Source organism: Coturnix japonica, chromosome Z (genome assembly GCF_001577835.2).
Source record: "Coturnix japonica isolate 7356 chromosome Z, Coturnix japonica 2.1, whole genome shotgun sequence".
Taxonomy (NCBI): Eukaryota; Metazoa; Chordata; class Aves; order Galliformes; family Phasianidae; genus Coturnix; species Coturnix japonica.
The window spans coordinates 31,385,823-31,409,448 of NC_029547.1; the positions used below are offsets into that span (position 1 = coordinate 31,385,823).

Genomic DNA, 23,626 nt, shown 5'->3' on the forward strand with positions numbered 1-23,626 from the left:
TATAGGATTCCAGTGAGAAATCATTGCACTGATTTACTCAGATATGACCAGAGCCTTCTGTCTTGTTAACACTCGTCTCGGCGCACAAGGAATCTTGGTAGTGGTTTGAAGGTCAAAGGCAGCTTTGATTACATTTACTGGATGGTGGAGTTCAGGATCCTTAGGGGAGCAAAGATGGCAAATAGCAAGTTCACTACACTGTACTTTGAGAAAGCAGACTTGGCCTTTTCAGAATCTACTTGGTAGCGTCTATGGAATAAGGCACTGAAGGGCTGAAAAGGGGCCCAAGAAACCTGACTAATATGCAAGGATCACCTACCAAGAATGTACATCCCAGCAAAGAAGACAGGACATGAGATCTGTGTGGATGAAGAAGCTACTGGCAAAACTCAAGCATGTGTCTTGTTCCAAAACTAATGCCTCCTGTTAATTTTGCTGGAAACTACAGCAGATAAAAGAAGCACAACATTCTCGAATAGAGCAAATTCTCAGCTACAAAGCACTGTTTTCCAGCATACCACCATTAGCTGTACATCTTTGCCAGCAGTGCACAAGAGCCTGCATGCTGTGTTCATAAAAGAATGTGCATGGCTGTCTGAAATGTGCCTTGTCTTTCATGTCGTTGTTGCCACTGCTGGAACACACCATTCACTACCTCCCTGTGCCAACATCCACTGCACCAGTGAATGTTAGTGGGTGCCGTTTTTTCACCGTGGAGGAATTCAGTTCTATCTCTTTGCTTCATTCACACTTCCACATCAGATACCTTTTTGTCAGATTGCCCCACTCACTGCTGCAGTCTGTCACATGGCAACAAAATGTAGTGGATTGATGGGGAGGGTTTTCAACCTCCACTGGAATGCCAGCAATATCTGCCTTTGATGCTATAGCCCAGCAGTAATAAAATAGGATGCATTCTTTCTGGAGCAGCCCTCATACAAAAAGGAAATATGTAGAGAGTGGTAGTAAGGATGGGTAACCTAGGAAGAATATAGCGATACTTTATGAGCATATGAGAAAGCAATTAGGAATGCTGAGGCTTGGATAGAATTGGTTGTGGCTAGAATCAAAGTGCAAAGTAAAGGCTTTTACGAGTATGTTAGACAACAATATGACATGGGCCCACTGCTGAATGAAATGGGAGTCCTAGGTACCTGGTAGAGTGTAAGGCTGAGGTACTGAATGCCTTCTTTGCTTCAGTCTTTGCTAGCATGATTGGCCTTCAGGAATCTCAGGTCTCAGAGATCAGAGTGAAAGTCTGGAGAAAGGAAAAGGCACACTTGGTGAAAGAGAATCAGGTCAGGGAATAGGTGAGCTTCCAGTTAGCTTCGGTCCTCTCCGGATTCCCAAGATTCTTGACAAATGGTTGAGAGAAGTCTCACAGTGACGTTGATGATCCCTCTGAGTACCCTGGGATGGATACACTTGGGTCCCGTGAACTTACATGCATCAAAATGGACCAGCAAGCCTTGCTTGAGTCTGGAGCTGACTGGGAAGATTGATCATTACCACAGCCACGGTCCTTTGTGTTGGTGTACTTGGGTAACTGAAGCTCATCATCGGTGTTGAAGACAGAGGCAAAGAAGGCATTACATTTCTCTGCTTGCCTGCATAGCTCTTGTGTTACTGTTGGTGCATTAATCTGAAAAAGGTGTTTAAAAAACACCAACCTGGCTATAGGGCTGTAGAGATGTTCCTGGCAGACCAGAGCCAACCAGTCACAGTGGCCAGGTAGCTGTGCAGTGCTATCCTTAAGACTGGATGTGAGCTTAGCCTCAAAGCCAGCTGTTGATCTCAGGTTTCTTACATATGGACATACAGGTAGATTTATTGTCGTGTTCAACTGGAACACAGAATGCTGCTTGAGGGCAGAAGGTAGATCCTCCAACTGAACAAATACTGATTAAATTGTTGACGGGCAAGGATTTTACATAATTTCTTGTATAACGTGGATACCCTTCACTGTAGATGCAAATGAGTTAAATAACACCTTGCATTGAATATAACTTCTTAAATATTTGTGTTTCTAGTTGAAGTGATTACCTCAATAAAAGTGTATGTAATTTTAAAGGTAGGTTACAAGAATCATTAAGTTTGCAGAAGGAACTTGAGGTGATCTGTGGTCAGTATTCTTAGTGCATGGTTGGTGCTGAAGACTGCCCTTTCAGGACTGAAAACATTTGTGAAGACTGTACAAGCTCTTTGTTTTTGTTGGTGGAAAAAAAAAAATTGAGTGTCATCCTCTCTGGACCTCTTGCTTCACCTTATGACCACTGTCTCTCATCCTTCCAGTACATGTCTCTTGTAAGTGCCTGATTCCTTGCAGTCTGTGACTTCCCAGGGAGGAAGGATGATGAGTGATGTTTTTGGGTGCTTTTGAAGCTATTCTTTTCCAAGTTGAGCAAGCTAAGCACCCTCATCTTGTTCCCACAGGGTTTCTGCTGTAGCCAAAACTAAGTGCAGTGCTTAACTGTGATCTAGTGAGTGCTGAACCTGTTAAACACAGAGGAAAAATCTCTTCTCCTGCTTGTGTTTTTGCTCCTGCAGCTAGGGAACACTGCTGGCTTACACTCTGTTTACTGTCAAGCATGTATAGCTGCTATGGTCGCTTTCTTCCCAGGGAGAGGACTTAGAACCTGGCCTTGCAGAATCTGATCAGCTTTCTGTCTGCTCTTCCTCCAGCCTCATCAGGTCTCTGTGAGCAACAAACCAGCTGCTTCCCTGTGACTTAATATTTTCTGAAAACTTGACAGGAGTGCCCTCTGTCTGTTCCTGCAGGTTACTGGCAGAAATGTCAAACAGGACAGCTCTTGTGACCAGCTCCTGTCGTGCCCAACTTGATTCTGGCTTCCAGGCAGAAAATAGCAGAATAATCATGTCCCCATGCCTCTCATCACTCTGCCACTTCTTTGTTTGCTTGTTTGTTTGTTTTTTGTCAGTCTGGTCTCCCACCCATCCAGACTGCTGTCTCCAGACTTGAGTACAACAGTGCTGTGGGAGACAGCATTAAATGCTAGGGGAATCGATCCAGAACCAGCAGACCAAAATAAGTGTGAAGCTTATGCAACTTAACATTCTAGTCCACCTGCTAGTGAGGTTCAGAATGTATTTGTGGTAGACAAAGATATATGCTTATTTACACATGGTGAGCCACGTAGCTCATGCACACGGATAACAGCATTCACATAAACAGAAGCAGCACCAGTGATTTGTTCCTTATATGCAGAGCAAGGGTTCCTTAATGAGGCATGCATATGTATGGAGTAGATCCCATCAGCAGGTGGATTCAGACAGCCTACCCAGTAGCTCCTCCTGTATACCATTCTCCCCAATTGTTGGCATCTGAATGTAGAAACTCACCAGGATTTTCAAAGCTGTTCCTCAGTTTTCCACTTCGTGCTGAACTTAAGATGTTCTTATCCGTCCTGTCTGATATCCAGCTCCCATGGTCTCCTTTAGAGTCAGAAGTACACACTTGGCTCCCAAGTCACTTCGTCTAGTTGCCAGCTAGTCTGGCTTGGTCTTCACTATAGAATAAACACTCATACCCCTGCATATGCTCCCAGTGCTGGCACTGAAATAAAAGTAAATGGCATTCCCTTCATCTCCTATCATCCACAAATCCAATTTATTAAAGAGACAATGAGGTTCCTCTGCTGTGTGCCCTTGGTAAAGGCTTGCTGACTATTCCTGATCACCATCTTCCTCATTCTCTCAGAAATGTTTTCAGAGTGTGCCTGTTCCAGCATTTTTCCAGGGATTAAAATGGGAAGATGGTTTTAAAGTTTTTTGGATTGTCCTTTGGGCTGGCTTGGTGTTTCTTGAAGATCTCAAAATGTTTTGCAGCTATGCTTACTTCTTTTGAAGTTCTTTGTGATTATGTGGTTTTGGGCATTTAAAAGGAATGAAAATTCTGTTTTTCTGCAGTAAATAGGGAAAGTTGGGGGCATGTTTTTTTTTTAGTAGAATGTGTAGTGAGAATTAAGCTGTCCTCCTTAACTCTCTTATGCCGTATTGTTGCAAGAAAGTAGCAGTAGTAAAAGAATGTCATCTTTGCACTGATTTTTTTTAAGTCTTAAATTTATAGAAAGTGTATAATTGCTCACTGGTAGCATCAGCAAACAAAATTAGAGTGTCTCTAATTATGATTTTTGGTATTTAAACTTTCTTATGATTGGAAGGAAAATACCTCTGATGTGTTGGGAATGTTTAGAAATGCAAATTCTTATTTTTGCCAGCTTTTGGTTTTCGATATATGAGATTAAGAATTTTGGTATTTTTCTGCAATTTATTTTAATCACAATTAATCGTATGTTGGTTCTTTCTGTAGTATAAGGCAGCTGGAACAAAATCCTATCAACCTGGAAAAGGAATCTCAACAGGCGAAAATAAAGATCAGAGCAATAAATATTCAGAAAGCAAAACTTGTGACAGAATTAAAGTGTCACATAAAGGTATGTATTTTTCCTTAGTTTTGTTCCAGTATTGTGAAAAGTCTAATACTTGTGAGGAGGAGTTTAGCAGCATTTGAATGTTTTTGTAAATGCTTGGAAGCTATCTTGCTTAAAGATAGGCTTTCTTTTAAAGCTTCTGTAAACTTGCGCTTTCTTATCTGTTGTTAGCACAATTTATAGATAATTTTCTGGTTGGCTTCAGTTTAGACTTTCACTGGTGGAAGTCCTTTTGTGGATGCAGGAATTAACTGTGTAATCATTTCTTTGTAATTTTTTGGAATACTACATGTTTATACAGATTGTTTCTTCTCAATTTATAATCTGTTTTTTTATAGATTTTTTTTTTTTAGCTGAGGAAAAAAAAGTTGCAGACCCTCCAAAAGTCCATCTTACTGCTTAAAGTAGGGAAGATGTTCCTTTTGCAAGAAAACTTAAGAAATATCTCCTGTAACTTGTATCTTGAACTGTTAAAAGCTCTTTTCCTTCTTTCTTTCTTTCTTTCTTTTTTTTTTTTTTTAACCAATTTAAATTTGATATTTCTGTTTCCTTTGTGTAACAGGCTTCTCTCTTACAATTGAATTCTTCTGTCCTGATTTCAACTGAGATACAGATGATTTTCCTCATAGTGTGTGATATGATGCTATGTTTTGGCTTTAGGAGAAAAACGGTGTTGATAATAGGCTGATGTTTCAGTTTTTGCTAAGCTAAGCCACAGAAAGCCAAGGGCATTTCAGCTTTCTAGTACTGCCCTGAGTCTACTGAGGGGACTGGAGTTGGGTGCAAGGAGCTGGGAGGGCACAGCTGGGAGATCCCAGCTGATCAAAGGGTTATTCTGCACTATGTGGTGTAATGTGGAAAACTAGAAAACTGGGGAGTTGACCAGGGATGCAGCTGAAAAACATATTGTTTGTTTTCCTACACAGAATTACATATCACTGAATATCCGCAAAGCAGATTTGATCCTTCAGAGCACTGCAGTGGATGCTGAGAGGAACAGGCTAGAAGCAGAGTACAAGGCAGCAAGTATAGAGCTGCGAGCTTCAGAGGCGAGTATTTCTGTGAATAATGGGATATCTACAATGGAGCTACACTCTATTATAAGTACTCTGTAAAAGGTGTAGAAGAGTGTCTTTATAGTGTAGAAGAGGAAGTTTCTGTAATGTTCTGTAGGAATGGATATTAATATTGCTAATTTAGCCTTGATTTTTTTTTCTGTGGTTTGAAAAAAAAAAAAAAGAAGAACCACTAAGTTGAAAAGGTCAAGGCAGTGCACTTTTCTGAACAAGTCAAGTTAGCTGTGGTTTGTGTTTTGTCATTAGTTCCTGTACTTAGTACTTGTACATTAGTACTTAGGCAGTATAAGTTAAAACCATCATGTTATCTTAATGATATCTTGTGTTTAATTTATTCAGTGAACCTAAGAAGTAAATATGTGTTTGTGACCTATATTGAGCATTAGGGAGGATAGTTAGCTCCATCTGCTTATTAGATAATTGGCACAGTTGCCTACATGTTTACAGTGATTGTTTGAAAAAGTCCTGCTAATTCTCTTGCTTTGATAGCTTGCTATTTATTAGGTTCATTTGTTGTAAACTTGTTCAAATTATTGGTGTTAGTATATGCGTTGCAGCATTTTCTCATTAAGTCAGGCTTTAATAACATGTAAAATCTGTTCACCTTTGTATAAGTTTACAAACCTGAAATAATTAACAACTGCCACAAGTCAAGTGTTCTGACACTAATTCCTGAGAAGAATTTAGATAGTGGTAGCAGCATTTTCTATAACCAGCTTCACATTTTGCACAAAGCCAATTGTGCCATCAGTGAGTGCAATAGAATGCAAACTGAGAACATAGAATGTAAATGCATCCTGCTGCGTGATTTCAGAAAGCTGTAATCACAGTCCTGTACTTGTAAAAGCCTTTAGTAAAGGAACCACCAAGTTGGTTCTTACACTGTTAGCTGAAACAAATCTGAAGCTCTTTCTGGGCTATTTTTCATGGTAGCCTTGGCTATTCAAAATATTATTTCTACCTGTCGTAGAATCATGGAGTGGCCTGAGTTGAAAAGGACCACAATGATCATTTAGTTTCAACCTCCCTGCTATGTGCAGGGTCACCAGCCACTACACCAGGCTGCCCAGAGCCACATCTAGCCTGGTCTTGAATGTCTCCAGGGATGGGGCATCCACCACCTCCCAGGGCAACATGTTCCAGTATGTTACCATACTGTGTGTGAAAAGCTTCCTCCTAATATTTAACCTGAACCTGCCCTGCCTCAGTTTAATGCCATTCCTCCTTGTCCTGTCACTGTCAGCCCATGTAAACAGCTGTTCCCCCTCCTGTTTATATGCTCCCTGCAAGTATTGGAAAGCCACAATGATGTATCCCCAGAGCCTTCGCTTCTCCAAGCTAAACAAACCCAGTTCCCTCAACCTTTCGTCATAGGAGAGGTGCTCCAGAACTCTCCAGAGTTCTTAGTTCTTAGTGGACCTCCTCTGGTCTCATTCTAAGAGCTCTGTGCCTTTCTTGTGCTGGGGTCCTCAGATCTGGATGCAGTACTCCAGATGGGACTTCACAAGAGCTGACTAGAGGGAAACTTCCCTCTCCCTTTTCTTCTTTTAATGCAGCTCAGAATATAGTTGGCCTTCTGGGCTGCAAGTTTACACTGCTGGCTCATGTCCAGCTTCTCATCTACCAGGATCCTCAAGTCTTTCTCCACATGGTTGCTCTCAAGGGGTTCTTTGCCCAGATGTATCAACACCTGAGATTGCCCCAGCCCAAGTGCAGCACCTTGCACTTGGCCTTATTGAACTTCATTAGGTTCTCATGAACACACTTCTCCGGCCTGTTCAGGTCCCTCTGGATGACTTCCCTTCCCTCCAATATATGGACTGCTCCACTCAGCTTGGTGTCAGCTGCAGACTTGTTGAGGGTGCACTTGATGCCATTGTTTGTGTCACTGATGAAGAAGTTGAGGAGCACAGGTCCCAAGACCGACCACAGAGGTGTACCACTTGTGACTAGTCTCCACCTGACACAGAAGCATTAATTACAACCCTTCGGCTGCAACCTGCCAGCCAAATCTTAATCCATCAGATAGTCCATCTTTCAAATCCATACCTCTCCAATTTAAAGAGAAGGATGTAGTGAGGAACTTAACAGAAGTCCAGATAGGTGACATCCATCACCCTTCCCCCATCCACCAATATCATCACTCCATCATAGAAGGCCATCAGTTTGGTCAGGCAAGATCTGCCCTTGGTGAAGCCGTGATGGCTGTCATGAATCACTTATTTGTCTCGTATGTGCCTTAGCGTAGCTTCTGGGAGGATCTGCTCCATGATCTTCCCAGGTACAGAGGTGAGGTTCACCAGCCTGTAGTTCCGTGGGTCATCCTTTCTCCCTTTCTTAAAAGTGGGAGTAATGTTTCCCTTTCACACCTATGATTTTTCAAATATGATGAAGAGCAGCTCGACAATCACATCAGCCATCTCTCTCAGAACTCTAGGATGGATATCATCCAGCCCCATGGACTTATATATGTTGAGTTTCATGAGGACGTCTCAAAATTATTCCACTGTTAAAGTGGGACATAATCAGCTCCTCTTGCCCACACCTGGAGCTTCAGGGTTCTGGCAGACATGAGGAGGAGCCTGACCACCAATGAAGAGGGTGCAGCCACTATATGGGAATCTATTTCCATCCATGTGGGCCAACAACATCATGTGTCTACTTACTTTGCAGTCTTCCTGTTAAGTACTGAGATTTTTCTTCTCATCCTAAACATGTCTTTCTTTTTCACATTCTGATGAACTTTATTTACCCCAGACTTTAGGTAGGCTTATTCTATGCCAAAAGTATTTCAGATTTTCAGTGCCTGATCTCAAAATCTTGTTTCATGCAGCTTTGTGTACTATTTTGTGCAGCTGGAAGATGAGATTCCCTACTTCTTATTTTTTCAGGATTGAATTTGGTTCTGGTAATTGTGAAATGCATGAGGATAACATGTGATGCTTCATGTGGGGGAATGCACAGCTGTGTAGACTTTTCAGTGGATCCTTTGCCTTGTTATGAAGAGATCAAACACATCCTTAATGAAGTCAACTGGCTTTAAAATTTGTTTGTGTTTGTGTTTGAAAATACAGACTAGTTTTAATTCAGAAGCTTGTAAAACATCCCTAAAATACTGTTTTAAAGTGTATAATGGGACATACACAGATATGTAATGGACATAAGTATTGTGGTGTAGTTTTATTTGTGTTAATTCTGAATGAAATAATATGTTGGCTCTGGCAAAAAAGATGGCCATCTTCCACTAAACCCTATTTTATCAGTGTGGCAATAAAGCCTTTCTTACCTGTGAGGCATTTCTTTCCTTCTCTGGGATAGCATCGGAAAATCTTTACAGTGTGGTAATAAGTGAGACACTTATGTCTAATGTAAAATCTGCTTCCTTTGTGTTTTGGTACAGCAGGACCTTCTATGTTGACATAGGCTGTACAGAGCAGTAACCCAAAATCTCTAATGATCATATATGTTACTGCGGCTTCCGTTGCATTTAGTAAGTGAAGGTTAGTTACATTGCCAGAAAGTAGGGCAAGTTGTCTGTGAGTGGCTGTCTAGCATTTGTAAAATACAGAATAAATATTTATCTGACTGTATAAACATGAAATTAACACTTTTTTTTTTTTTTTTGCCACTGGAGGGCTCCTATATTTAACTAAAACACAAAACAATTCTTGACTTTTCAGTGTTGATTTTAAAACAGTGATTATTTCTCTTTTCTATTTTGCTAGCTGTGTGACAAAAGCAGAATATGAAACAGCAAAGGGAGGATTTCTGATTACGTACTTGAGATTTATTCTGCACAGTTTCAAATAATCTCTACCACTTAGATAAATGCAATTAAATGGGGGCTAATAAAACATAAGGCTCGCATGTAGTTATGTTTTGGTTTATTTATTTTGTTTTTGTTGCTTATTTTTAAATTTAGTTTAAAATTGTCAAATTAGACACACTGTTTCATGTGTGTTGGCTTTGAACAGAAAAGCAGACTGAATTCTGTGTGTCGAAGTTTTTTTATTATTTATTTTACAGAGTCTGGTTTCACTGTGTTCATTAATTTCAGTAGCATTTGTTGCTGGTAAGGTACTGTTGCCTCTGGTTAGAACTGAAGTTGAAATGTGTGACAACAGCTTCTGAAGTTTAGATGTTCAGTATGTTCTTAAATAATCAGTCAAATTGAATGAATGTTCCGAGTGGCCAGCAATAGGAAATTTAAAGTAAAATAGATGTGTATTTTAATGTCCTTTCTAACAGCAACGTTTTCTTGAACTGGATGAGAGAAAGCGGATTCTTACAGAAAACTGCAAGGATTTGATGAAAAAAGCTCGACAGATGTGCAATTTGTCTCTGGATCAGCCTCTTCCAAAAGAGTTTCAAACCGTAAGTACAAAAATCTTCGTATTTCTCTTAATTTTGGGATAACATACAGCATTCTAATTTTACCATCAAGTAATGCTTTGTACTTAATGCTGGAAAGGTACTAGCAACAGATCATTTATGTTTTTGTGTGTATTTACTCATGTTATCTTGAAACTGTTGGTAAAGACAGCCTACCAGGGGAGGTGTCTTCTAGGCCTGCTCTTTACAAACAGAGGACTAGTGGGAGATGTGGCGATCAGAAGCTGTTTTGGGCATAATGACTAAAGAATGATGGAGTTCTCTATTCATGGTGAAGTCTGAAAAGGGAAGTCAGCAGAACTGCTACCTTAAACTTCTGGAGGGCAGACTTTGGACTGTTTAGGTGTTGATTCAGAGAGTCCCCTGGGAGACCATTCTGAAGGCTAGAGGGATCCAGAAAGGCAAAACATTCCTCAAGAAGGACTTCAGAGGTGCTGGAATAGGCTGTTACTGTGTGCCAAAAGATGTACTGACAGGAAGACAGTCATGGCTGATCAGGGAGCTTTTGCTAAGACTTGGGTTAACGAAGAAATTTTACTATCTTCGGGAGAAGGGACAAGCAACTTGGGAAGAATACAAGGATGTTGCTATGGTACGCAGAGGGAAAATTAAAAAGGCGGAAGTCCAACTGGAACATAATCTGGCCACTGTTACTAAAAACATAATAAAATATGTTTTTCCAAACAAACACATTAATGACAAAAGGAGGGCTCAGGAGAAGTTCTGTTTTTCACTGGATACATCAGAGAACATTACCACCAAGGGTGAGGAAACAGAGTAGGTACTCATTGCCTTCTTCTGTCTTTAATAGTCAGGCCAGTTATCCTCAGGGTATGTAGCCTCCCGAGCTGGAAGACAGGCATGGGGAGCAGAATAACCCCTGCCCATAATTCAGGAGGAATCAGTTAGTCACGAGCTGCTCCACCTAAATGATCTCAAGTCTGTGGGGCCAGAAGGGATCCACCCAGTGGTACTGTGGAAGATGGAAGAAACGCTCTCTGAGTTACTTCCCAGTATTTATTTACCTGCAGCCCTTGTCAGCCTGGGGGGTTCCATATGACAGGAGACCTGCCAGTGTGCTGCTCATCTACAAGCAGGTTTGGACTGAGGGGGCTACAGGCCTTACAGGCCTATCAGTATTGAGGAAGGTCATGGAACAGATCATTTTGAGTATAGTCATGCAGCATGAGTGAGACAACCAGAGGATCAGGCCTAGCCAGCATACTTTTGTGAAACCTGATCTTCTTTGACCAGGTGACCTGCCCATAGGATGAAGGTAGGGCTGTTTATGTAGTCTGCAAAGACTTTAGCAAAGCCTTTGACTCTGTTTTCCCCAGCATTCTCCTGAAGAAGCTGGCAGATCATGGCTGAGATGTGTTGTCTTCACTGAATAAAAAACTGGTTAGATGGCTGTGCCCAGAGAGTTGGTGAATGGAGTTAAATCCAGCTGGTGACTGGTTATGTGGTATGTTTACTAGGGATCAGTGCTGGGGCCAGTCCTCTTTAGTATCTTTATTGATGGTCTGGATGAGGAGGTGGAGCGCACCCTCAGTAAGTATGAAGATGACTGCTGGGGGAAGTGTCAGTCTGGCTGAGGGCAGAAAGGCCTATGGAGGGAAACAGGATCAGTGGGCTGAGGCCAATTGTAGGAGGTTGTCTGTCAGAAAGACCAGATCTTGGGTCCTGGAGTTTGGTCATGACAGCCCCATGCAGTGCTTTAGGCCCAGAGCAGTGTTTCTGGAAAGCTGCACAGAGCAGGATGTGGGGGTGTTTGTCAACAGACGGCTGAACGTGAGCCAGTGGTGAGTCCAGGTGGCCAAGAAAGCCAGCAGCATCCTGTCTTGAGTCAGAAATAGTGTAGTCAGTGTAGGAAAGTACACTACAAGATGTTGAGGCCCTGGAGTGAGTCCAAAGGCGGCCTGTAAATCTGATGGAGGGCCTGGAGCACTAGTTGGATGAGGTCTGGCAAAGGGAACTGGGATTATTTAGTCTTTCTTCCTTCTTTCTAAATGTGAGATGTGTGGGTTTGAAAGATGGACTACTCCATGGAATAAGAACAGGTTGGCTGTTCACCTCTGAAGGATTGTGATCTATGTCTGGGTGGAGGATCCTCTGGGATCGGTCTTGGGACTGGTGCTCTTCACCTTCTTCATCAATGACACATTGATGATGATGGAACTGAGTGCACCCTCAGCAAGTTTGTAGATGACACCAAGCTGAGTGGTGCAGTTGGTACATTGTAGGGAGGCCACCCAGAGGGACCTGGACAGGCCAGAGAAGTGGGTCCAAGTGAACCTCATAAGGTTCAATAAGGCCAAGGGCAAGGTGCTGCTGGGACAATCTTAGGTGTTGATACAGACTGGGGGAAGAACCCCTTGAGAGCAGCCCTGTGGAGGACTGGATCAGAAGCTGGGCACAAGCCAGCAGTGTGAGCTTGCTGTCTGGAAGGCCATCTGTGTTCTGGGCTGCATTAGAAGAACAGTGGTCAGCAGGGAGAGGGAAGTGACTGTCCCCCTGCTCAGCTCCTGTGAGGCCTCATCTGGAGTACTGTGTGCAGATGTGAGACCCCAGCATAAGAAAGACACAGAGCTCTTCGAATGAGACCAGAGGAGGTCCACTAAGATTATCAGAGGGCTGAAACACCTCTCTGTGGGGAAAGGTTGAGGGAACTGGGCTTGTTTGGCTTGAAGAGAAGGCTCTGAGGAGACCTCATTGTGGCCTTCCAATACTTGAAGGGAGTGTATAAACAGGAGGGGGACAGCTGTTTATATGGGTTGGTAGTGACAGTACAAGGACAAATGGGAGATTTAAGTTAGATATTAGGAGGAAGTTTTTCACAAAGAGGGTAGTAACACACTGGAACAGGTTGCTCAAGGAGGTTGTGGATGCCCCATTTCTGGAGGCATTCAAGGCCACACTAAATGTGGCTCTGGGCAGCCTGGTCTGGTGGCTGGCAACCATGCATACTGTGTGGGAGTTTGAAACTAAATTATCCTCAAAATCCTTTTCAGCCCAAGCCATTCTATGATACAATAGTGTGGATAAGAAGAGGCTCGAGGAAGACCTTACTGTTCTCTACAACTCCCTGAAAAATGGTTGGGGTGAGATGAGACGTGACCTTTTTTCCTAAGTAACTAGAGATAAGCCATTACCTCTCATTCTCAAGCGGCTACAGGGAGAGGTTCGGGTTGAATATTAGGAAAGAGTGAAAGAGTGGTCAAGCATTGGAACAAGATGTACAAGGAGGTGGTGGAATCACCATTTCTGAAGGTGTTCAAGAAATGTGTAAATGCGGCACTTAAGTACATGTTTTAGTGGGTGTGGTGGTGGTGAATTGACAGACTAGATGATCTTAGTGGTGTTGTTGTTCTATTTGGTCTTCTAAAACATCTTCCAACAGTGGTGAGACTGTAAAAGCTGGATTACTCTGACATTTGCACGGGGAAAATAAAAAATCATCTAAAATCTCAGTTAAAATTTCTAGGTTTGTGTTCACAAAAGCAGTTCAAGACCATATTATTCTAGCTTCTTGCCTGAAGGGATAACATGAAAGAACTTAAATCTGGGCTGTCTAGCTACCTGCTTGAAGTTCTTCACAGCCTTTGGGAGCATTTGTACAGCTTAACTAACATAGCCCTGGCTTATGCCATGTCTGAGCACCTGAACCTATACAAGTTAGGCAAGTAAAGAGCAATTAATTGCCTATCTCTGGTAGGCACCATGGAGGTTATTCTCTGTCCAGGAGAGATTGTGGGAAAATCTTTTTCTGTTAAAATTTTGAACATGAGACATCCTGAAAGAAAGTAAGTGAACATTTTCAGTCTTACTGGATTTCTTTTTAGCAAATGAGCTCTTCATTACTGCTGCTGTAAAATACATGCATCTGTTCTCTTCTAGGCTTTTCAGACCCTTCCAAACACATTGGAGGAAATAGATGCTTTTCTGAATGAAGAGAGATCGAGGGTGTCCTGTTTCACGGGCCTGAGTGCTTCAGTATGTTCACTTTTTTCTCTCCACCCTTTTTTCTTTCACCTGTATTGTACTTACTTCCCACTCTGTACTAGATTTTTTGGTTTAATAAGCTAGACAGCAGAAACAATGTGTGAAAATGCCAGATTCTGCCTCCATTAGAATTGTAAGTAGGTTCTTCCTAAAGAACAGTGTGTTCTGTTCCTGTTTTTTCTTCTTAGAAGTTGCCATAACCTGAAATAAGAAATGCAGTTTATGTGCCTTAAAGCTGGAAGTGTCTTGTTCAGTGTGCAGTGTAACAATTATATTATTGTGTTTGAGCAGGATCATATTTTTACAGTCACTGTTAGAGCTGGTAACATTCTGTGTACTTTTCATTCTTATTCTAAAAGGTTGTTGAAGAATGCAGTAAGCAAATGGAAGAAATACAAAAGCTGACGGAAGATATAGAAGAAAATAAAAAGGAACTGGATAACTATAAGCAAAGTATTTTAAAGGTAATAGTTGAAATTAGCAGTTCTGTACTAGTGTGTCTTCATCTGAGTAGAACATAAGTAGAAAAATAACTGAGCATAAAGTGAGGTGTTAGCTTCTGTAATAATGGTATTTTTTATTGATCTCTAAAGAAAAATCACTGACAGAAAATTATGTTGCATGGATGTTTTCACTTCTAGATAAAAGAAAAATGGTTAAACCCTTTGAAAAAGATGATTGAAAGCATTAATGAGAAATTCAGTGCCTTCTTTAGTTCTATGGAAAGTGTTGGTGAAGTTGATCTTCATGTGGAAAATGAGGTATGACTTAATTTACTTAGTTTTCACCTAGAAAAATATCACATTCACATTTGCATGCATCTTTCACTTAAATATTGGTTAAGTAGCAAATTGTCATTTGGATTGTAGGAAAGAAGTTGTTTAAAGTTTGTAGTTTGTTTCTTTTTTAAAACCAGTGTACTGGAACTGGCTGATAAGTGATAAAATGAAAACAAGTCTTTATTCAATTGCATAGGAGTTCAGCTCGTTGGCTTCTGGATGCTTCCTACAGCTGAATAAACTATGCAGCATTCTCAAACACAGAATTATTGTTTGTCTTCTTTTCATTGAAGATTCATTTTGAGAATGCTCTTTTAGATCTTGAATTTCTGGATGTGGTTGTGTTCTGCCAAAACAGTGCCCCCTTCAGGGAAAGCAGTGGCTGTTTGAGCAGTGCATGATCTGAAATTAGAGAACTTAGTCTGTGTTTCCTTCTTTTTATTGAATGAAGTGGAAGTGTGTATTTTAGTTCCATATTTTTTTTTTCCTTTCTCTGTTATTCTTTTTCAAGGCTCAGCAAGAAGCATTACATTTACTTTGCCTGTAAATCTGTTACTGGTACACTTCTGTATTTTTTTTTTTATTTGTTTATAGTAATTTATGCTATTGTATTACTATTTAGTGGCTAAAAGCTGGAACAGTTTTAATGATATCATTTTATCTATGGTTTTTCTCAGCTTTTGGCATTTTGACTATTTCAAAGCAGTACAATCAGCCTGTTACATCATTACTAATATGAAAAGCTTTAAGCTCCAGTGGCACTCTGGGGAGTGAGTGACTATTCATTGTAGTGAGCTGAAGAGAAATTGGTGGTTTTGTTTGAAATTAACTGCCGTAATGATGACCTTAAGACTTTTTTTTAATGTACTGCATTCATTTTGCAGTATTAATAGCTCATGCACTTCTTCTTTTACTGTTTGTTTTGTTTTGCTGAAAATTACTCCAGCAGCTCTTCAAATATTTGCAGTGTTACTTATTGTTTGGGACAAAACAGTAACTGGAAAAGCTTTGTATATGAACAGTGCTTAAAAATGCATAAAAGCCAGTATGAGGTGGGAGGGGGGGGAAAAAAAAAAAAAAAGGTTTTTCAATTCTTCTAAAAGTTATTTACAAAGTTGGTTATGTATTATACAAATACTATCGTTTATCTAAAAATAAAGTGTAAGAGAATGCACAGACAAACAGCAAAGCAGTTTGAAAGTAGAGTGAATTGGGACTGTCTGTCCAACTGGCTGGTTGCTCTGAAAGTGATACCTCCTATTTGTTTCCATGGAAACTACAACAAAAACAAAACAGCACAACAACATTTGATAGAGCAAATTCTCAACTACAGAACACTATTTTCATCATAGTCACCACGGTTAGGCATTCATTTTCACTGGTGATGAGGAAGAGCCTGTGTGCTACACTTGTGAAAGTTGGTACCAGCAGAGGTAAGCCAGTGCCTCTCTGTTCTAGCATACACTGTTTTGTCTCCATAGATGTTTAGTAGCTGTCAGTGATTGTAAGTAGGTACACATTTTTGCCACATGGTAGGATTCAGTGACAACCTTTGGAAGTTAGAGCTCAATAATCTTTAAAGGATCCCTTCCAACCTCAACCATTCTATGATTCATATACACTTCCATGTCAAACACCATTCAGTCAGACTGCTTCTCTGCTGCTATCTGTTGCCCAGCAACAGCGTGTAATGGACTGCTGATAAGATTCAAACTCTACTGCCATGGTACCAACATCTAACTCTGACATCGTGGGATGACACAATGAAATATGAGGGCTGCTCCAAAAGTAATGCCTTCTATCTCCCAGACTTTCTATCTCCTAGTCTCTTTGGGCTAGATGATCTTGTAGGTCCTTTCCAACCTTGTGATTCTGTGATTCCTTTGGAAGGTCTTGGCCTTTTTCCTGGGAAGTTGTAAAAATTAGTTTCAGGGGTTAACTAGTGTTACTGTACCAATGAGTAAAGCTTTTGACTCAAGGGATCTATATCTGTAATATAAGAAACAGAAAATGTCTTCTAGTTCTCAAGTTTCTTATCTTTCTACTTTTCAGAAGGCTCTTTTGCCCTGATCTGTAAGCATGAGAGGAGAGGCCCTCTAGGCAGTAGTGCTATGGTTGTAAATATTCTTGTGACATTGGAGAGAGAGTGGCCTGGGGTTGTACCAGGGAGGTTCAGGTTGGATATTAGGAAAAATTTCTCATCTGAAAGAGTGGTCTGACTTTTATAGGAGGAATACGACAAATATGGGATCCGCATAAGAGTCAAATTCCATAACTTCACTGATCTTCATGAACTGACTCCCTTTCATCAGAGTGGAGGTGAGAAAAGTGTTTCAACTGTCTTGTACCTGATGGCTCTACAGGAACTCAACAGATGTCCCTTCAGGGTTGTAGATGAAATAAATCAGGTGAGGATCAATAGTGCAGAGAATAATTACATATTATACAGACACTTGTGAAATAGTTAACAGCCTTATTTATTTATTTGTTTCCATTAAGGGTATGGATCCAGTGAATGAACGAAGAGTTTTTGAAATGTTTGTGAAAACTGCTTGTAAAGAAAGCACATCACAGTACTTCTTAATTACACCGAAGGTATGTGGCTGAAAATGAAAGTTTTATGTGTAGGAGATCTGAATTTTGTGTGGCAGATCCTCTGTAAGCGCCGAGTATATTGCTTAAGGGATTCATAAAAAATGGGTAACTGTAACAAAATTTGTCAGTTTTAAGGACTGTTTTGCCAAGAGTTCTCCCAGTATGTATGTCTCAAAACTAATGCCCTCATAAAGACAGTCTGTGTATCTGGCTTGAGTGGAAACAGACCAAGGTAGGCTCTGGTGGATAGGGTTGATTGTAATGAGACTGTCAAATGTGCTTCAAGCTGAAAAAGAAATGTGATTGTAACAGAAACCAATTTCTGAACGTGACTGTGGATAAGGCTAGTGCTACTAGATTGTGCTGCTGGCCTCAGAACAGCTAGAGAAGTTTCACATTCATGGAGTAAACCCAGTTGACTAGTAGGAGCTTAGAAGCATAGAAAGGGTCAGTGTTATGAACCATGGAGAATGGCTTGAAAAGGACTTTTCAGTCAGGAACAGACAGTTCTTAATCATGTATATATGTTAAAACAAACAAAAGAAAAAAACAGCATTTAACTTTCTGAGTTTGTATGACATAGCTTGAAAAGGCTATCACACAGGATGGCAGTTCAGCTGTGCTTTGAACAGAGGCTGATTCAACTAACACAAGGCAGCTAGAAGCACTAAAATTATTTGTGTGCCAGGGAGGCAAGAATGGGCCTTATACTTCCTATTCAGATGTCAGTTTTCCTACATCCCCACCTTTACTGCATTTTAGAAAATCTGGTATATTATGTGCTATTCTTTCCTTTAAAGAACAATTGAAAGAACTAGGCAAAGCCAGCTATAGCACTTTCCTAAAATAAATAAAAATAGAGGGGAAGTGATGCTTGTTATTCCTTCTGATAACTGCAATTCACTTATCTCCACACAGTTGGTCATTTCTTTGTTGTGTTATTTTTGTCTGTCTTGTTCTGTATATCTGTCTCATTTTGCGTTTCTGTGATTTCTGTCCTTACCATTTGTTCTACTTTACTCTTTCTTATTTTAAGGAACAACAGTTATTTGAATGGATGTTGAATGTATAGCTCTACCAATAGAGGTGCTTCTCATGTGTGGGGGGCTATAGGAGATGACTGGGGATTTGGAGTCTGTTTTAAAAGTTGAGCTTATTGTCAGATTACAAAGAATAGGTAAGGGGAAAAAACTGAACTTGTAGAGTTAGCCAAAAATCAGAGCAAAGATGAGAAGCAAGAAGAAACTTCAGAGTTTAAAAAAGGTCTAACATTTATGGTAAGAGGAAGACCAAAGAGTATGTAGGACCACGGTTTAGCAGCATCATGCTATTATGAAGAGAAAATACTGAGGATTTCGTTTGACTGTATTATATCTGTATTATATTTTTTGTTTAGTTCTGTTTTTATTTTTGGTTGTGTTTGTGTTTTGGGTTTTTTTTTTTTTTTGTTTGCTTGTTTGATTTTTTTTTTTATTTTTTAATAATCTGATTTGTTTTCAGTAAAATCAGCCATAAGAAGATGATAACCATATGTTGAAGTTGTAGTGGTCTACTAGGAGGAATTGTACTGAGATACCACTTAATGTGAATAAAGATAGGGGAAGCTGTATGCTGGATAATTGTAATCATTATAAAAGTGAGTGTGTTCCTCATGACTGAGTCCTGGGTTTGAAAATCAGTTGTAATATCGAACTATGGTACAAACAACCATCATATTGGGAATCAATTTTTCTTTCCTACAGAGCAAGATTAGAGGTCAAAGTAATCTGAAATTAGGTAATTCTGGCTAGGGCAAGTAAGTGAAGACTTCACTTGCAGCAAGAAGGTACTATGCGAAAATGTTTCTATCTGTAAGAAATAAGTGAAACATGTTAATCACCTGAGTTATACATCTCTTCAGGGGTTTCAGGGAAAAATCTATACACCATCTGTCAGAAAAATTAGGAAATTAATCCTGTAGTGTTGACCTTTTAAGGTATAAACTTGACATTAACCTTCTTCACCACTTTTAGATAATCTAATTTAATAATTTAAGTTCAGGAACGTAATCTTTTCTAGCTGTTTTGACTTTGAGTTTTGTGTTTTTCCGCAGCTCTTGCAGAATCTTACTTACAATGAAAAGATGACATTGCTGTTTGTCTACAATGGACCTTATATGCTGGAGGCAAACAAATGGAACTTAAAGTCTTTCTGTAGGCGGCGGCGGCGACTTGGGAGGGTGGATGAACAGTGATACATGTGTTTATATATATATATATATATATATATATATGCATATATGCACACATATAAAATATTTGGTGTTTTTGAAGAATATTTTATAGCATCAGTCATTCAGATCTTCAGAAATTGTAAGAGATGAGAAACTGCTGAGGGTCAATGATTAAGAGCTTTGGTTCTTAAAACTTTGTAAAGTTCATAGTGTCTTGTTTAGATAATATTTTAAATAAAAAGGAAGTTTCTTTATTTTGTTACTTTCAGTAATATCAAAAATATGTTTAATTGTTCTAGGTTGTATTGCGGTAAACTGAAGTTTGTTTTTTTTATAAGTTTGGAGTTTACTCTTATTAAACTGTTTTCCCCTAACACCATTAAGGATGTTTTCCCAAGTTTTCTGAATGAAATGGAAAGTTTTTGAATGAATAAATGAATGAAACAGAAGATGTGTGAGAAGGTAATGGTCTGTAAGTAGCTGTGCACTGGTTTTTGTTTTGTGAAAATAGATCTATGTTAATGAATAGGCTGGTAATACACTTTGTTACTTTTACTTTTTTTACTTTTTTAAACTTTTTTTTACCTTTTTTTTTTTACTTTTAAAACTTTTTTTAGCCATTGTTGCATTTTGTCTTCCTGGAAGGATAAGGTCTTTGTTTTGCTACAGCAAGAAGATGTGACAGAGCCAGGTGTTTTTGAAACAGTTGAAGCCAGAGTTTGCAGAGATGAAACTCAGTGATGTGTGACTTTTTTAAAGTAAAACTAGATATGACCAGGAGCAGTCTTTAGCTGTGCTGGAGTGATGGTACATACCGTAGCTTTTTATCTTTAACTACAGAATTAATCAGTAGAGTTTTGGCTGTAGGTGTTAAGTCTTTGAAAGTAAATGTTATCGATAGAACATTGAATACAGCTGTTAAATAGTTAAGTAGACACTACCAGTAGCACACTGAATACCTAAAATACATTTCTAGTTCATTAGTTAACTGCTATGTATTTTGTAAATGGATGAAAACTACGATTGATATCTAAAATGTACACAGAAACGAGTGAGTCTGAGAATATCTGAAAATGTGCAGTATTCTCTTCCTCACCGGGAGAGATGCTGTAAGTAGGATTCTGTACATAATTTGGTGTCCACTTGATTTTAAATGAGAATTTTTCTTAACAGCATTCTGTCAGTAAATGGCCCACAAAATTGGTACGTCAGGGTTTTCACACAAGAATGAGGTAGTGGAAATAGAGTTACTCACTGCAAAATTTAAGCCAGGATATGAGGGTTTTCAAGCACTAAAAGTAAAGAATTCTTGTTTTGAATGAGATAACCTTTAGGTAAGAACTGCATACACCTGCCTCCCAGGTCAGATGGCCGACAGCTACTGATCTGTGGAGCTCTGTCTCACTGTGGACTTCCTGCAATTATCTCCATGATGGTTAGCATCCGTACACACATACTTGACAGAAGTTAATGAGTGTGGAAACTGGGGCTGCAGTCCAAGGATTTAGAGGGCTGCTGAAATATCCTTGATATAATTGAGTGTACAAGGTCTGTCTGTCTATTGCAAGATCTGTCCTCAGATGTGTTCTTTGGTCTTCAGAACATTAGGTTTCTCATAACCCTGAACTTGTAAGGTAAATTTTTATTACTGTAGTTATTAAGTGGAAAAATCTTTAGTTTCTGAGGATCACTTAATGAGGAGGACAGTTTGTTTTCAGTGTTTGAAAAGGTGAAACTTCTTACATACTTTTATCTTAGGACTCAAATTTTCTGAGGCTGAATAGCACCGATTATCAGTTCTTAGTACTGTCATTGTAGAAGTTAATGGGGTTTCTTCCTAGAATTTTGTTCCTCTTTCATGTTTCAGTCTGAGTGAGGTATAAAAGTGACTTCAGGAGAATAGCACTTCTGATCCTGGCTCAAAAAACTCTATTCTGTGGATGCACACTTACTGCAATGCAGTCCAGGGCTTCTCAGTTCAAAAAAGACAAAACTGCTGGAGAGAGTACAGCAGAGGGCAGCAAGGGTAACTGAGAGCTTGGGACATCTGCAAGGAATGGGTGAGAGACCTGGGACCACTGAGCCTGGAGAAGAGTGAGAGGAAGTCTCATCTTCATTTATAAGTATATCTGAAGTGAAGAAGTCAAATTGTTGGGGGTGGACTCTTTTCAGTGTCATACAGCCATAGAACAAGGGGCAGTAGGCAGAAACTGCAACACAAGATCCATACAAACTTGCTGACATTACACACAAACACACTGACTTTATTGTCAGAGTAACAGAGTTCTGGAACAGGCTGCCCAGGGTGGTTGTGGAGCCTTCATCTCTGGGTACACTCAAGACCTGCCTGGATGCCTACCTGTGCCACCTTCTGTAGGGAATGTGCTTTAGCAGGGGATTGGAATCTGATCTCAGGAGGTCCCTTTCAACTCCTACAGTTCTGTGAATGATGGATCTGTGAGTGTTTACTACTTACTTGGAGATGTCACTACTGACTGAAGGCTCTGATTTTGACATCATCTGGCTACAATCCTAATATGACTGTCATTCATTCTACCTGTTACCACTGCATTGCAATGAGCAGTAAAACTGTTCAGTGTTGTCTTGATGAGCTGAGCATCACCTCTCAGCGACTCTGCCAGCTGAAGCTTTTAAAAAAGAGCCATGAAACATACATTGTGTTTAAAAGCAGCCAGTGCTATTTGCAAACGAGCTGCAGATTGTAATGATGTGCCTCCAGTAGGTAACCTGCTAATTTATGCAACAGGCACATCCTCATCCATCATAAGGGCTTTTATGGCTTACAGAGAAGTATTTTGGACTAGATAGTGTATTAGGGCATGAAAATCCACATTAAGTTACTGAGAGTAGCAGTGGCATTCCTTAGTATTCTTTACTTGTGTATTGGGCGCTTAATTGCTGCCAGCTTTCTTGCTGTTCTTGCACTTGGCTACTGCTATTAAGCTCCTTGGACACGCTTCCTTGAAAAATGAGTGACGATCATTTCAGTATGATTTTGAAGGGGAGGGGATGAGTGGGAGTTCAGATTAAATATGCATATAGTATCCAGCTATTCCTGATCAGTAGATTACCTCAAAAATATGGAAGTGGAAAGAACCCAAGGCATTCTGAAAGCTGGAATATAAACTGGGCTTTCTCCAAAACAGGTACTCTTTCTTGTTCAGGCCCGCTGAAGAGTATGATCTCCTATCTGTGACCTGTGGGAAGCATCTGTGTCTGCTCACATATTGAGGCAAAAAGAGAAGCAGCATGGAAATTGTGATTTAGTGTGAGAAATAAAAGAGTTCTGAGTAAATGAATATTCAAAAGCATGCATAAATCACCTTTCAGCTCTGTTTCTTGATGGAAGATGTTACTTGTGCACGTATGCTATTAGTAGCAAGAACATGGCATTTAGTTGCATGAAGTAGCAGACCAGACTGAAGAGGGACCTTTGCACAACCGCACTGACTACTTGAAACTTGTGCTTTTATTGAAAGAAAAATATAATATATTAAGGCTGTTGCTGTCTGGGAGCTTCTACAGGCTTTTGAGTTAGAGATAACGTGGTGCACAGAACTCGTGTGTGCTGCAAATTGCTCACTGAAAAAATATGACAGATGCTCACTGATGGCCAGAATACGTATCTGCTGTAGGCTTGATAGCAAATGTTATTTAGAATTAACAATACTTAGAATCAACGCTACCGGAGGCTCTTGTTTATGGCTGATGCTAATTGTCTTCTCTTGTTAGTAAGCTGTCTGGCTGATGCTTCATTTGTAGAGCTTCTGGGCTGTCTTTGAACACTGCTTCTTACGGCTTGTGGAAACAGACTTGGGTTTCATGCATTTGCTTGCAGTTTCTTGTTTGTTCCCATACTGGGGCCTCTTAATTACCTGAACAGCACTTAACAGTGGGCCTTCATTTCTACCTTCCTTGACCAGTTCCTGTGCCAGTTCTCTGTGTCTTCTTGAAAGCAAGCGTTAAAGCTAGCAGTTATTTAAATAGTGCAGTTTGTCATTCTGCTTTACAAGTGTGCCTAGCATTGAGATATCTGATGCTGTCCATGTGTATGACCTGCAGAATGTTGTGGGGAAGGAGGTGTGGGAGAAAGGCCTG

General features: G+C 40.1%; 1 protein-coding gene across 1 annotated transcript in view; it reads left to right on the forward strand.

Annotated features, from left to right (window-relative positions):
* SMC5 (structural maintenance of chromosomes 5) overlaps positions 1-19,956 on the forward strand; it is a 42,606-nt gene extending 22,650 nt beyond the window's left edge. The window contains exons 16-24 of the mRNA XM_015849143.1: positions 4,331-4,454; positions 5,378-5,500; positions 9,776-9,901; positions 13,817-13,912; positions 14,281-14,385; positions 14,563-14,682; positions 16,929-17,108; positions 17,200-17,295; positions 19,388-19,956. Coding sequence (XP_015704629.1) covers positions 4,331-4,454; positions 5,378-5,500; positions 9,776-9,901; positions 13,817-13,912; positions 14,281-14,385; positions 14,563-14,682; positions 16,929-17,108; positions 17,200-17,295; positions 19,388-19,528 — 1,111 coding nt within the window. The 3' untranslated portion in view covers positions 19,529-19,956. The remainder of the gene's footprint in view (positions 1-4,330; positions 4,455-5,377; positions 5,501-9,775; positions 9,902-13,816; positions 13,913-14,280; positions 14,386-14,562; positions 14,683-16,928; positions 17,109-17,199; positions 17,296-19,387) is intronic.
* Positions 19,957-23,626: the final 3,670 nt, after the last annotated feature.